Below are 16,583 nucleotides of genomic sequence, written 5' to 3' on the forward strand. Positions count from 1 at the left end.
TATACACACACACATGTTACTCACTGTATGCATTGTGGATATTAGATCCCATGAGGTCTATCTTCCTGTCAGGCCTCTTATAATTTGAAACTAAATACCAGCTATATTAAACCCTATATGATTGTAGTTATATAATATATTTAATTATTTATCGATAAATGAGTCAACAACACTGACCCATTTAATTCAAAAGAATGACTAAATAAATGTCCTCACATAGATGATTTACACAAGGACAGTTTGTATTGTATCTGCTTCTACTCCTATAATAATAATCAAAATAATATTATTTAGTCGAGCACTGCACTGTGGGCCAAGTGCTCAGTTTCATGCAGTAAAGCCATAGAACCTTGAGGTTTACTTACTTTTTTTTAGCAGTACGTATACTGTACCATATCACTCGTCCTTGTAAATGTGCACAGGACGCACAACAAGGCATCAGAAGGACGCAGTGAGTGAATATAAATTTGACCTCAAAAGAGGACCATGAACATTGTTAACCATTAAAATGGCCTATTTTTTTCTCCCACCTTATTCTAGTGCTTGCTCTTTGTAAAGAAACAGTCAGACCTATATGGGTGCATGCTTGGTGTGGAAACCTAAACTCCACATGCTGTATCTTGTCACTGGTCTAAGCAGTGAAAATGAGCTTGGGCTGGCATCGACACCGGCCCACCTCTCTACCAGTCGGGGAAACAAAACGCACCCGTAAATGAAAAGAGCAACACAAACAAGTCACTCAAATTCCCTTCTCCACGCGCACGCACACCCACTTTAGTCATCATGCTAGAAGCAACACTCTCATCTCTGTTGATCCTCATTAATTATTCAAATTAATTCCTAATCACTGAAAAGGGAGGATAGACAAACACTCATTTCCATAGATATTTGCCTCAACTTTTTTTTTTTCTTACTTCACCGACCATTAACCAAGTGATGAATTGGGGCATGGCGTTTATTTATTTATTGAATGCTTTTCATTTCCAATGTGGCGTTGTAAGCGTCAAACACATTCTAATGGTTGTTTTCCCCTTACCTTTTATTTTTCATCAACATTCATTTAAACATCTGGCTCACTTGAATGAGCCATCTGCATGTGCTGCGCAATCACACGGAGCGCGAATGCTAATCCTTAAATTGTCCGTTCAGTGCGTCTTCCGAAGCCGCGTCCCGGCTGCAGGTGCGTTCTGGATTGCGGCGCCCGACAGCGGCGAGGACGAGCCCGGTTTCTACGCGAGTGTTCGCTCTGATTATGCACATAAATTTGGAGAGTCTCTTTCTTGGAGCTTGTTTATTGTGCGCCGTTTCCCCAAAATTGTGAGCAGTCGATTTCCATCTCATTTCTTATTAATGTCATTTCACAATTATTTAATCATATTGCTTACAGACACATGTTAAAAAGTCAGCTGGAAAAGCAATTAAAGATCCAATCTGGAAACTGTTCTGAGATAACTTTATGCATGATGACGCTGCTGAGGATTTTGCCTTGTGAAAGGAAGAAGTCATTATTATCATTATTATTTTGAATTCATTTACGCAATGATGTTGCAGCATATGAGTACTGGCCCATTTAGCATTTAGGGCGACCAATCAGCTAATGGAATCACGCAACTCAGTGATGCCCATATGAATCTTATAATTTAACGGTTTTAATAATGAATTTCATGCACCCCGTTGTTGAACCATGCAGCTGATGATCAGTTGACCCGGCCAAACCAGGGAACGCATAATGGAGGAGCAATTGTATTTGTCTGGATGTGTCCCACTGATAAAGTCTCACTATTGTCCTCACCCGCCTCCACGCGTGGCCTTTGCTTCCTGTGAAAGGCTGCATGTGTATCAGTCTTATTCAGCAGGCCCAGGGTGCTTTCATCATCCAGATCGCAATGACGTGTGAGTAACAATGTGTTCCATCAGTGGTGTCTGTAACCGCCGTCTGAGAAGCCTGACGAAGATCTCCGCGAGATCGGAACATTACCGTATGAAATGTATTGCGAGCCGCGTACACGTTATGGGGATTCTGTTTCACATCAGCTGTGTGTGTGTGTGTGTGCTGTCTACTTATTCACCCACATTAACACTCTTTCTCTGCGTTATTTCATGTTCCTCGTTTTACTAATAGTGCCCCCACTGATCCACATTTCACCCCCCAGCATATCTTCATGTTTGGAAACAATAAGTGTGCAGCTGTAGAGGGACGGCTGCAGAGAAAGGGGATGCGGGGTCCGGGGAGCCTGAGTTAACAGCAGCCTCCTGCGGCCGTAATCCACGAGCGTTTCACAAAAAGCAGATGGGCTGCGTTACCTGCGGTCCTGCTGCTGTTGTTACACAACTTTTTTAAGCCATAATAAACATTGTCAGCTCCCTTTCAGCGTCAATTTTCTGTCCCCAAGGGCTTGAAAGACAAGAGGTGATGTAAACATATACAGTACATGGTGAGCAACGTCGTTGCCATGTGGTGTTCTTGTTCATTATTATTTTAATTCAATTTTTTTGAACTGTAATTCCCATAATTGTCCCATCAGTAAAATGTATGCATTTTAGATTACTGCACAGCGGCAGAGTGAGGTCACCTCTGGGGGGCCAGGCGGTTGCATCTCCGCATGCTGGAACCTTTACAACCTGTTGCACCTGTGGGCAGCTCACATGTGCAATAAAATCACCCTCTCACAATCACTTCTGTCTTTCTTTTTCATTTAGATCCGCACCGAATAGGCAGCATTGCAAATGCACCATGCATTGGTTTGCAATAGAACCATAAATATTACAGCAGAAATGTGCATGGATATTCATGTGATGCAGATGTGCTGTTGCTGTTTCATCTCATTTTTAGATGTCACAGTTTACACAGCATCCACACATGTGTGGATGTTGACTGCAGTCAGTCGCTGTCATATGTTTTTTTTTTAACATTTCTTGCCTGCGATGAAGCTCAGGAGGTATTATTTAGTATTATATATTATATATTTAAAGTGATACAGACGCTTTCAATGTCCGTCTCTCGCCGCCCAAACAAAGCCACAAAGTTAAACTGCTGCCTCAGGCACGAATTTCAATGTAAGCATGTACGCTATACTTCCACATTCCAACTCCGAGGCGAAAGCAAACAGCTTGTATGGCTTGAGTTGGTGGAGGTGCTCACATAAACCTTACACAAGACCTTTCCCTATGAACCAATAAATATAAGTTTAGCCTCTTTATTCTTGCTCTACGATTTCACAATCTGTAATGCTCTGAATAATGTTCATCAGCCATCACACAGCAGCAGGAAGCTAACCTTCTGCACATTAACGATGGGCATTTGTACGCAGCAGAGGTAACTTTGTTAATTAAGATAGTTAATTATCCTCTCATGGATTGGTCACAATCGAAGGGTAATGATGTTCTGTACTTTTCAGAAAAAAAAAAGAAAAAGAAAGTCAGCCCACCACTTGACCTGAGGTGACTTTGTCAGCTCATCTATCTAAGTCAAAGCAGGTAATGAAAAAGGACAATGTTTAAACACAGAGAGCTTCTGGCCTGGTGTGCCTGGCCCTGCCGAGAAGAAAGACACCACTGAAATAATCCTTAGATGTAATCACTTCTTTTCCTTTTTGTCCCATTGTGGGCGTGGCATTCATTCATTACATTCTGTAATACATTATGCTCTCCATTGGTTGGAAACGGACAAAGGATGTGTGCGCACTGTATTAATAGCTCCCATTAAATTTAATGGAGCAACGTTTGGATCACGCGGAGATCTTCGTCAGGCTTTGTCGGGCAAACAATGAGGAACAGCACAAAGAGCTTCGCCTGTCCCAAAGAGGTGTCCTCCTTTTGTGTCCCCTCGTTTTTTGAAGTCGTAGCGACCACACTGGACCTCTGTATTATTGCTTGTAATATTCAGCATGCTTTTCATAGCGTAAGACTTAAACTGGTTGCAGTAAGCAACTTATACGGCCATCCTGCACAGGTGACTATTGGATCCAATGTGCTCCTAAATGTGTGTGCTGCTTGGTCTTCTAATTCAATTTGAAGAGGAGCAGATTCATCCCATAACACAAACAAGCACACTGCACTCACCAGAGTTGGGGTCTACAGAGAAATACGGTTGTCCCTCCAGTATGCTGTAGACCAGTCTAGCGCTGTTCCCGTACACCGGATCATCGGCATCTGTTGCTGTTACCCGGGTAACCGGGGTACCTGTGGGGCAGAAAGACAGATTCAGGAACTATAACTCTATAGGCAATCATCTCTACATAGCTGTGCCAATCAAGAAGAGACCACTCAACCCTCTGTGGGGTTGATTTGTTAGGGGGAAAAAAATCCGGTCCCATCTGTATCAGACATGCGTCACATTTTACAACGCAATGCCGGTTGTGAAAATCTGAAAATATCAGCAAGTGTGTATGAAATCTGAACATTTCTATCTTTACATTTTGTATTACAGTGTGTGAGGGACAGTATGATAATTATTGGGATGGAGAGGGCAGCTGAACATAGTGGTTCATTAAAAAAAAAAAGTTGTCATTCTACATTTCTGCAAACCACAGACACTTGAATGTGGACGTTAAACTTTTTTTTTTATGTGGTTGTTTTTGCATTCTGGCAGACCAAGTGACATAATACAACAAGCGACATGCAAAGCAAGGGACATAGTACATTGAGCATTGAAGGTTTAATTGGTATAATCGCGAGTATAAAGAGCTACGAAGTCCAGAAAGAGCGGGGAGGAGAAAATAAACTGACTTTCACCCAGGAGATCGCTTTTCATGTCCCGTGTGACACCAAAAGTAAACGCTGAGTTTACGATGTAACTTTACATTGTGAAATTATCAATTTGAAGGTACAGCGTGTGAGATTTAGTGGCATCTAGTGGACAGGTTGCACATTGCAAGCAACAACACTTCCTTTCCAAGAGAACTACGTTCAGGTGGGGATAGGTATCTTTAGGATTTTACCACTAGGAGCTACTTTTAGCAACACTTGGTTCTTTTTCACAGCTAAATTATTGCTTTTAAAAACATATATAGAATTTTAAAAACAAATAAATTTAGAGCAGGATGAGACATTATTTATATTCTAAAAAATAACTAAATATTGTGTCTAAAGCAGCAACAGTAATGTTGCTATGTAAAGTCATTGAAATCTCACTGTAAACAAATCTAAAATGTCAATTAAAATGAATGAATTAATTAAAATAAAAAGTGAAAGAAGTCAGACATCATTCAGTATCAGTTATTCTTCCTGTCCTCTTTACTTCTGCCACACAGCAAAAGTAAAGAGAATCGACTGATGGTCATGTGTTACTTGAAGTGTGGAGCCTACACACTTAAATGTTTTAGTGTTGTTGAAGGTCATGAGATAAGTAAACAGAGGTATTTGCGCCTCCTCACTTAGAGCAAACTTTAAGCCGTAACGCACAAAGAAAGCACTTCTGAAAAGAGTTTGCCCAATTAGTTGGCTACGTTAATGTAATGAATACAAACTGTTGACACGTGCATCCTTAAAATGCTTATCGGGTATCACTATTCCTTCAACACTGGAGCAATTAGAAAGAAGAAGAAACCATTTTTATTGTCATATATGAAATCTGACCTCTGCATTTGACCCATCCCTGTATATAGAGAGCAGTGGGCTGCCAATGATAGGCGCCCGGGGGTTCAGTGTTTTGCTCAGGGACACTTCGACACATGACACGTCCCAGTCAAGGATCGAACCGTTGACCCTGCGGTTACCAGACGATCCTCTCTACCCAGTGGGCCACGGTCGCCCCGTTAGCTGTCACCTTAGCCGTCACCTTCACACCAACAATACTCAATATAGCAGAAGTGGAGTCCTTTATCCGACCGGCTCTGAGCTTTGTAGGAAATGTGCGCAAGGACCTTCATCAATACATCGGCTCTGCCGAACGCTCAAGGCGAATCACAAAAACAGATTAGTGACAATTCAATTCACCATCCACGGCTCCATTATAAGGTATCAGGGGAAAAAATGCATTGGAAAACTGAATGTAAAGAGACTATTAACGCAATTAAACTCGTTCATTTTAATTCACAGTGACCTAGCTCCTCATCAGTCTCAGTGTGCTTGAGTGTGTGTGTGTGTGTGTGTGTGTGTGTGTGTGTGAAGAGAAGAGAGAAAGAAGGACAGGAAAGAAGCTGACATGCTGACAGTGAGCAACACGCTGGCAGCAAGCTACAGATGGTATGCTAATTGTTTCTGTGAGAGATGTTTAAAGGTGTTCTGACAACAAAGGGAGGCGTCCCTCGTCGCAGACGGCACAGGTCCTGCCACAGGCGCCGACGTCTGTCCGCTGCAGATGAAAAGGCTTGCAGTGAAGACCTTCCGCCGAGTTTTGGCTCCGACATAGTGATTCGGGGGTTTCAGTCATGAATTAACAACATGAAAATAAAAAATGCCAGATGTGTTGGAAACACAATCCCTCCACAGCTGAGTGGCGAAGTGTCTTCAGCTGCCCCTACAAGCTCTGAGACAACCTCCATCTGACCTGCTGACCAATGTGCAGCACGGTGATGACTTAGAGGGATACTTTGCAGATTTTCCACCAGCTTTGTATCGTTGCATATTGGGTAGTATATGCAAATGAACAATGTTGACCTTAAGTCCATGTTGCCAGCACCCAAAGGCCCCTCGCTCATTTAACAGCAAAAGTTTGTCGGCTCTAGGGCACTTGATACTTGGAACTACAGATTGTACTTCAAACCGCTCCGAAATCGAATCTGACATTCAGGGCCGCTTAGGCTATGTGAGCCTGAGTACAGTGTGGAGGAATTGCGGCGTATGGAGGAGGGAAGAAGCTGCCACAGCCGAGAGTCACGCAAGCACCAGCCGGTGAATGTGCTCCGATGGAAACTGAAGTGGAGTCGCTGTGCTGAGGCGGATTTCATAGAGGCTAGTTTCTTTTGGATGAAGTTACTGAATCCAACGTTACAGAGGAAGGAGTACAAGCATGTGTAACATTACACCCAAGCTGTGGGCCGCGTGTGGACAGGGGAGTGCTGGAGACGTACTTCAGGACAAAACGGACATCTGAGAGTAGAGTAAGTGCAATAACAGCAGTGTGTTCTTTTCTGAAATGTCACCGTAAAACAGACAGTGTAAGTTTCAGGTTTTATGACTGCAAATAGTTTTGTATTTTGTCTACTCAGCGGCAGCAACAAGTCCAGTGCACTATGGTTGTTGTAGTTTTTCTGCCCTTTGAGCCAAAGGGAAGACACAGCCCCTTTTTCCTGTTTGCTCTAGTTCTGTAGCACCAATTTCAGATACATTTGCACCTTTCTAGAGCATAGACAGCCTACTTTTATGACAAGACCATCTATCCAGTGAAATACTTCTGTATGATACATTTAATCGACAAAAAGTTCAAAACAAACTCATGGGAATACATTTTTTTTTATCTCCAAAGCTAACCATTCTAGTACAAGGGCCTTTCAAGAATAGCACTACAGTACACCCAAGATGTTTCTCAGATACCTGCAGTTTTCTCCCCATTTCTGACGTCAGCTTCACGAGGCAGCCATCGATTAATAGTCACCGCCGCCGTCTGTGGTCTTGTAACAGCAAAACAAAGTAAAAGCCACCTTTGCACTCTAACTGGAGAAGCAGTTTCACTGTTGCAACCCAATTATTTCAGTGAGCGAGCCTCAAGTGTTCCTCCGAGACAAAGGTGTTGTAGTAATTCATAGTCTTATGATGACCTATGCTGTTGTGTTGCCAAAGCTTACCTTGTAAATTCCATACCAGTTGTTACACCCCATGCCTTTTGCAGCATCACGATCACAGCAGATCAATGAGTTCTCTTTCTTCCCTGTGATTCTGCTTGCTGCAATAGCGCGAACAGAAAAAACAACCAGCATGGTATAACTTGATGTCAGCTGCCGATAGACTTGGAATTTTCTCTCCATGCATCTACTAACCCGCTACTCACTCTGAATTCACTTAAAAATGGACGCCTCAGTACGAGGTTATCCTTTTCTGCCATCTACAGATATTATACAAACTGCCGTTATGTGGGACTTTCCACAAACACGTTTGATAAGTCAATGAAATTTGAAATAAATGGGTTGACAGAATTTGAAGAGACATCACAATTGCATCCCCAAAATGTGTGCAGAAATCCAAATTGGTGTGCTCATGCAGAAGCAAATTATATTCTGTCTGCCATAGGTGTTTGCCAATTGTCAAACGAACAAAATTGAGAGACAGCTAAAGAAATTGCTCCTCCTTTTTTCTTCCAGAGGTACAGAGCCTTATCTGCCTTAAAGTTAAATTACCCCTTCTACAGAGGGAGAAGGCAGACATCTACACACTGCTAATTATGAAAAGTACCTTCGTACTTCTCAAAGGTGTGTGACTATTGCAAACAGGCTTTATAAATCCAGTTACACTGTGTATTGAAGTGGGGGAAGTAAAGGGTAGGGGAAAAAAAAAAATCTTCATAAAAACAGTGGAACCGGTGAAGCATGAAATAGCTCCCTCTTTCTTTCCCTCCCACAGGGGTAAAATACTCCCCACCAGCCCCGATAAAAAAAATGAGGGATTAGGAAAGCCAGTGTTTTGGTCCTGTTTCAAATCAGTGCAGATTAGCTCGTCCTTCCCCTTGATAATGCTCAGAAATTTCAGGGACACTGCAGAAATGGATGCAGCTGTAGGGCCGGGCGACGGGCGCAGAAACTCGATTGTAGGAGGGGTATTGTCTCTGGCTTTTATTTGAAGCCTGTAGCGCTGTAGCGATTACAAGAATAGAAACACAACACATTTAAACTTCCAGGGATGAAAAAAAAGAATGGCTAATGCTAAAAAAAAAAAGGAATTAGTTATGTCAAAAACCTCCGATTGAAACTGTTCACTCAGAATGCAACCGACGTCCTGTACGCGCTGCTGCTCTCGCGTCTTCCTTTTATTCTTGCACCTGAAAAGTGTTACTTACACACCGCTCTTGGTCAAATCTGTTCGTGGAAATAGGTGCACACGCGCTACTTCCTGTCTAAATGGATTTGTCTCGCTTTTTTCGCCCCGCTGTCGAGCAAACGCTGGACACAGAGATTATGAATGTCCCTGGGGAAAGCAAATCTCCCTCTGTTGGTTTGGGCAGTGGCCCGCAGAGTGACACACATTAAGCATGTATCAAAACACAGCCTGAAGTTACGCTTGTCCCCCCACACTAAGTGTAATCTCATTAATCACGTCCCGAAATTCCCAGGATTCCATGCCACACCATTAGTTCAAACACACATCATGTTCAAAGGATGCCATTACCGTATATGAGGCGTTCACATCAAATTTACAGCTGTTGTTGGTTTGCTTTGATTGAAGGGCCAGTGGTTTCTAAAGGGGCCCCGAATAAAGACATGTGGGGGGGGGGGGTCTAGCCTCCTGTTTTATCAGCAGACAGAAATAATAGGGCACACACTTCCTATTTACTCTGTGCACTGGCTCGGTGATAGGAAATCAATAGGAATCTTCCTTGAACCAGAGAGGGGATAAATTGGGGGATGCAGCCCGATGTGACACACAATGGCTGTGGAAGGACGTTGCAGCTTACTCCTGTAACACATTATCCCACAGCACAGCTTCATATGTATAGACTGCTTATTTCCTTTAGAAGTATCGCAAGCATAATCAAACAGTGGAAGGTCGTAAAGATGTAGCTCTGAGCCTTCATGGCTTTTTCATTTGCCGGCGCTCACTGTAATCTGTAGAGCTGCTGGAAATCAAGCACTGCACTTCATCTACAGCTTTACCCACATATTTGAATAAGCACAATTAAAGCTGTGTTTATACTATATAGCCGCCACAGATGGCACGCAAGCTATGAGCACGCAAAAAGCTCAACGAGCTCTTCCGTTGCATTGTTCTCCAAAACCAGAGGGAATATAAACAAAATACACTGAAGAAGCAAGAAGTCAACTGGTTTTACCGTCAAAACGCCGTAAACCAACCTCTTCCATGCCGAGGAAGAAATGTAATTACCTGTAAACTCGTCAAATATCCATTGACATACTTTATTGCCTTTATGCAAGCCCTCTAAATAAATGTAAAAGTATTGAACACATTACAATTACACCAAGGTTAAAAATATTCTGTAAACAATTTCATTGGGCTGGCAAAATATATACTTAAATGTAAATTTTGAAGACCTCCGGTTTCTCAATGTTTTAAAAATGTCTGTCTTTGTCAGATATGTTGATGTGCTTTTATCAGAAAACTATTTGTGAGAGTCACATCTGAAAAGCGCCAAGGGCACACAACAAAGATCCAGAGCTTCATGACCGAGCGCTACCACAAGTTGCGGAGCCTTGGCGTTCAACGCGCAAGCAGCGAAGACATCATTCTCTGACCTGTGCACCTCGTGCCGGCTTCACTACATCGAGCGTAAAACCACTCTTTAGTGTAATATGTTAAAACTTAAGAAGCGTGTTTGCTCTAGCTTCTATTTAAAAAATAAACCTGCTGGATGATGCAAGGAATACAAGGACTATTGTATTTTTCTTTTCTTTATTTTTCTTTATTTTGTCAAATTAATGCCGCTGTTTGGTTCATTTGCTTTGGTGCTTTGTTGTGTCGCAAATTGGGACTGTAATCTGCATTTCTTTGTGCATACAACAGTGTGTGTACAATGAAAACAACTTTGCAACCCTTTTTGTTACCTGTTGTATCAATCTGCCTACAATCAAAGGCAGGTTTTGTTTGTATACGACTAGCACGTCAAAATAATTTTTCGATTGATAGTTTTTGTCATTAGCGCTTTCACATAGAACACAAATTGCTAAAAAATAAATAATATTTCTGAGCTTTCGCACCACTAGTAAATGCATCAACTAATCGCGTTGAGCAAAACAGGCCGATTATATTTATTAAAAAACAACACAGCAGTAGGCCAAACCAAGATGGCAAACTTTATAACTCCTTTCAGCCTTGACAAAGTGCTAAACACTGCATTGCACTAAACGATTGCGAAGTCTTCATCATGATGTTTGTATACACAGAGGTTGTATTTTCCAGGTGATCTGACATGAGCTGCTTTTCCGCCCCATTGCCCAAAATTCACCCTCGGCATGCACAAGCACAACTCAGCAAACCGCACCACAGGGAAGCACTTTCAGCTCAAGTACCATCATACCTATAATCACTCAAAAGAATGTCTCATTACAGTTAATTTACTATTGCTGGAATGCTCCGTATCCCTCAGTCCAACAAGCATGGCAGCCGCGTAGCATCTCGGCTCTTTGCTCAGCTTGGACCAGCTCAGAAGCGTGAAGGGTAGAAGACAGAGGACATTCATATGTATGCGGGCACTGAGCCATAGCGAAGGGATATCACTGAGGCATGGGGAGAGCTGTGGGCTGCGTGAGGCATTGGGCTAACAGTGCCCTGCTGTGAGCCCTACCCGGGTAAAACAATACTGTTTATGTCTGACTGGCTTTACACTGCGGGGGACGACAGAGAGAGGGAGAAACACAGGAGGAAATGGAGAGAGGGGCAGTGGCGTGCATGGCAGCACAGAATTATTGGCGGTTTATTGGTTATGTATAAGGTATGCACAAAGAAAATATTAGATATTAAAACATGTTTCTCTAAAACCCTTTTAGTCAACACATTCTCACTCCCAACTTGTCAAATAATACCTCTTGGTCAGATGCCCCATGGCATCAGAGAGGCCAGACAATGAATTAGGTACCCCTCTATCGTTTCATTGAAGGTGCCGGGACAGCTTGTCAATCTGCGATCATCACGTGCATAGATTCCTTTCAAAATAAACTACCGTTTTCACACGAAATTTGGTTTAGGCAAAAGAATCATTGAGGTTTAGTTAAAGAGCGTGGGTGACGTTAAGTTGATTGACATATAACTCACGTCACAATGACTCGCGTTACTAGCATAGACTGCTAGTGACGTAGTCATCTCGACATCACCTATTGGTTTGAGGACTGTTGTTTTGAAAGCCTCGAGTTTGGCGTTTTAGCCATTGCCATCTTGGCTTTTTTGCAACCAGTGAAGAGAAGTGACCATATTTGGATGGCAGAGAAGCGACGTGAAGACGGCGTATACAGCTCTAGTAGGGTAGTGATCTGTCAATCACAAGGTAGCCCCGCCCTAAAGTAAACTCCGCTTTATGGTCTATTTGACTCTAAATGACCATAATTTACTAAATGAACATCATGATGTATTGAAGAAGACTTGAAACTACAGATAGAGACCATAAACTCATGTTTAGAATGTATACTGAGGTAATAAATCAAGTGAGAAGTAAAGTCATTTTCTCATAGACTTCTATACAATCAGACGTCTTTTTGCAACCAGAGGAGTTGCCCCCTGCTGGCCAGTAGAAAGAATTAAAGTTTAAGGTCCTTCTATATTGGCTTCACCTGTCAGAACTGAAGGTGACGCCTGTGAGTGACAAACAACTCACATTAGTCACGATACTCAAGACGCACGTCACTAACAACTGAACGTTTATTCTCAGTTATGCACGGGACGCGAACAGCAGTCTTCTGGACTGAAGTAATGTCTTTGTTTGACCTATCATCATTTTAGATAATCAATTTTGTTTATTTGGTATTTGTGGTTTAAGTTGTCCTTAATGAACACTATTTCCCATAAATCCTTCGCAGGCTAAACGTCACTGCTCGATACAAGAGGTGAGTCCATGGATGAGCCAATAATAGCAGCACAAAGAGGACATGTTCAAGACAGCAGAGAGATCGCAGCTAAAAAAAAGATAAATGGACTGTAGTTGTATAGCGCTTTTCTAGTCTTTCCGACCACTCAAAGAGCTTTAACACTACATGTCATCATTCACCCATTCACACCCATTCATACACTGATGACAGGGGCTACCATGAAAGGTGCCACCTTCCCATCAGGACTAACTAACATTCACACACATTCACACACTGTAGGCACAGCTACGGGAGCAATTTGGGGTTAAGTGTTTTGCCCACTCTTGTGTTTGTTTTTTCATGTGAGCTGTAGTTTTGTTTGTGCTCACAAAGTAATCATTGTTACTAAAGCAACAAAACGGCCAAGCGTGGCCAGCTACTTATTTGCAGAGTTTCCATTGAAGTGTTGCTCTGGCGCTCATCAACAGCGTTAAGTAGCGCTGGGAACTGGCCGACGGCAAGTTTTTCTGCCATTTGTTTGGACTTAACACAGCAGGAATTGTGGGGCAGAGAGAAGTGAACCGCGTCATTGGAGCAATGAGAAAGTCGAGGCCAGCTCAACACACGCCCATCACGCAGCGACAAGTACGACGTCAGTTTGTACCTTCATGTCACTGTCTACCATTGAAAATGTAGCCTGTTACTTTGTCGCTCAGTGTGAACCTAGTATAAGAATACGGACAGCAGACTGCAGGAACATGCTTATTTCTGTTTTCTCAGCAGACCCGTGAAAGACATGCTGAATGAGAGATTGCACTGAGAAATAGAAACTAATGAAACAGATGCGTCACATGAAGTGATGTGATGGCTTTACGTTAACATTGTCTACTTTGCTAAATTACCTGGAAGGCTATATGAATAGCAAAGCTAGCTTTTCTCAACCTAGTTTGATGCGCTCTGTCACAGTTCAGCTCCACACCCTCCTCACTCTTATTGTCAGTCACTCCCTCCTCATTAGTCTAAACTCCCTTCACCTGTTCACTCACCTGCCTCTGATCAGTAATCAAGCCCCTATATAGACTCCTGCCTCCCAGACACATTTGCCAGATTGTTCTTTGGTTCTATGCCAGACTCTCCAGCACACTCTCACGGACTGATCTGTTACCGATCCTGCCTGCCCCTGTTCTACCCGCCTTGCCTGACTCCCAGTAAACCCACCTGCCTTCTGATCCTGATCTTGATTAACTCTGCCTGCCGTATCTGGAAACCCTGCCTGCCCCTGTTTTACCCGCCTTGCCTGACTCCCGGTAAACCCACCAACCTTCTGATCCTGACCCTGTTAGCAATAAAAGCCAAAGATCTCTGGAATCCTGTGTGTTGCATTTGGGTCCATATACAACCCGTTACATTACAATCTGGCCAGTCATGGACCCAGCACACACCCCTGCACCAGTGAGCCGTTTCGAGAGGATCGAGGGGGCTCTCCAGCAGCATGAGGCACTGATGACCAACATCGCCACTGAGACACGTCAGTCAGCAGCAGCACAGGAGCAGGCTATGGCTGAGTTAGCCGTTCAGGTCCAACAACTAACAGCAGCCCTGACCCAGCATGTAGTCTCAGCTTCGCCTCCTGCCCCTCCGATGCATGCTCCAGCACACGAGCCCCGTGTGTGAACCCCAGAGCGCTATGCTGGAGAACCTGAGGGCTGCAACCAATTTGTCACCAACTGCTCCATCTTGTTTTCCCTGCAGCCCTACACGTTTGCCTCGGAGGAAGCTAAAGTAGCCTTCACAATCAACCACCTGACAGGCAGAGCACGACTCTGGGGCACCGCTGAATGGGAGAGGCGCACGCCAGCCTGCTCTTCGTTCCTGGCTTTTTCTGCGGAGCTACGCAAGGTGTTCGGGGCGGTCTCCGAGGGTCCTGATCCTACCGGGGGACTTATGGAACTGCATCAAGGAGACCGGACAGTTGCTGACTATGCCATTGAGTTTCGTACGAGAGCACGCCTTAGTGACTTGAACTCGGCAGCACAGTGTGAGGTTTTTTTGGCTGGACTCGCTGGGTATATTAAAGATGAACTGATTTCTTTTGATTTAACTGCCAACCTGAATGGCTTAATTGAACTGACTTCCCGAGTGGACAGACGCATCCAGGCAAGGCGACAGGGAGGGAGAGACAGATCGCCAGTCTTCCACCTGGCCTCGAGGTCCTCCAGCAGCTACCAGCATCATCCCAGGGCCTCAACCTGGGGGCGTTGAACCCATGCAGGTGGGGCGCACCAGTCTCACTCCAGAGGAGCGTGAGCGTTACCGCCGGGGAAATCTTTGCCTGTACTGTGGCCAGGCTGGTCACTTTATATCCCGGTGCCCAGCAAAAGGCATGGCTCGCCAGTAGTAGGGGAGGTACTGGTGAGCCGAACCACAAGACTCTCTCCCAACCAAAGACCCCTTTGCCACGTTCAGCTTCTGCTCGCGAACGGATCCCAGACCCTCACTACGCTCATTGACTCTGGCGCTGACGACAGCATCATTGATGAGGACCTAGCCTGTCAGCTGGGTATCAACCGGGTACCTCTGCCATGCCCTATTCCTGCCAGCGCCCTGGATGGCCACCTACTGGGGACAGTGACTCACCAGACCATGCCAATCCGTATGCTCCTCTCTGGTAACCACCATGAGACTATCCGGTTTCTTATCCTGCGGTCACCCCAGCATCCATTAATCCTGGGTTACTCATAACCCCAACATAGACTGGGCCACAGGAGCCATCCTGGGGTGGAGCTCATCCTGTCACCTGATTTGCCTGAAACAAGCTGCTGCACCCCGGCAGTCAGTCTGTTCCAGCTCTGCTTCGGACCTGTCAGGGGTGCCTACTGAATACCATGACTGTCGGGAGGTATTCAGTAAGGTCAGGGCCTCATCTCTGCCTCCACATCACCCCTACGATTGCGCCATTGACCTGCAACCAGGTACCACTCCACCCAGGGGTCGCCTGTATTCCTTATCTGCACCTGAAAGAGAGACCATGCAGGCATACATCAATTCCTCTCTAGCTGCTGGGATCATCCGTCCCTCTTCTTCACCTGCTGGTGCGGGGTTCTTCTTCGTGGGAAAGGACAAGTCACTGAGGCCTTGCATTGACTACAGGGGCCTCAACAACATTACCATCAAGAACCGCTTCGCACTCATCTCTTCTGCCTTTGAGTTGCTGCGGGGGGCTACCATCTTCACCAAGCTAAACCTGCGTAACGCCTATCATTTGGTCCGGATCCGAGAGGGTGACGAGTGGAAGACGGCTTTCAACACCCCCACTGGACATTATGAATACCTGGTCATGCCCTTCGGTCTCACCAATGCCCCAGCTGTCTTCCAGGCCCTGGTGAATGATGTGCTGAGAGACATGTTAAACAAACAGGTGTTCGTCTACCTTGACGACATTCTGATTTTCTCCAGGTCCCAAGAGGAGCACATTCACCATGTCCAAGCAGTCCTTCAACGCCTCCTAAAGAATTCTCTGTACGTTAAGGCAGAGAAGTGTGAATTCGACGCCTCATCTGTCTCCTTCCTGGGGTACATCGTGGGACAGGGGATTGTGCAGATGGATCCAGCCAAGGTCCTGGCCCGTCCCTGACTCACGTAAACAGCTGCAACGATTCCTGGGGTTTGCTAACTTCTACCGGAGGTTCATCCGTGGCTATAGCACCGTGGCTGCCCCACTCACGGCCCTTACCTCATCTAAAGTGCTGTTCCAGTGGTCACCCTCGGCTGAGGAGGCCTTCCAGAACCTTAAGGCCCGGTTTACCTCTGCCCCTATCCTCCAAGTCCCTGACCCAGAGAGACAGTTAGTTGTGGAGGTGGATGCCTCCGATGTTGGGGTGGGGGCCATCCTATCCCAGCGGGCTGCCAGCGACCTGAAACTCTGAAACTCCACCCCTGTGCCTTCTTTTCTCGGCGGCTCTCACCTGCTGAAAGGAA

General features: G+C 44.8%; 1 protein-coding gene across 2 annotated transcripts in view; it reads right to left on the bottom strand.

Annotated features, from left to right (window-relative positions):
- Positions 1-16,583, bottom strand: part of cdh8 (cadherin 8) — a 112,730-nt gene that overhangs the window by 33,288 nt on the left and 62,859 nt on the right. For both annotated transcript variants that reach the window (XM_031846625.1, XM_031846624.1), the window contains exon 4: positions 4,063-4,182. In XM_031846625.1, the coding sequence (XP_031702485.1) occupies positions 4,063-4,182 (120 nt within the window). The remainder of the gene's footprint in view (positions 1-4,062; positions 4,183-16,583) is intronic.

The sequence above is a fragment of the Anarrhichthys ocellatus genome, unplaced genomic scaffold, assembly GCF_004355925.1.
Source record: "Anarrhichthys ocellatus isolate YVR2014 unplaced genomic scaffold, GSC_Weel_1.0 scaffold6, whole genome shotgun sequence".
In the NCBI taxonomy this organism is placed as follows: domain Eukaryota; kingdom Metazoa; phylum Chordata; class Actinopteri; order Perciformes; family Anarhichadidae; genus Anarrhichthys; species Anarrhichthys ocellatus.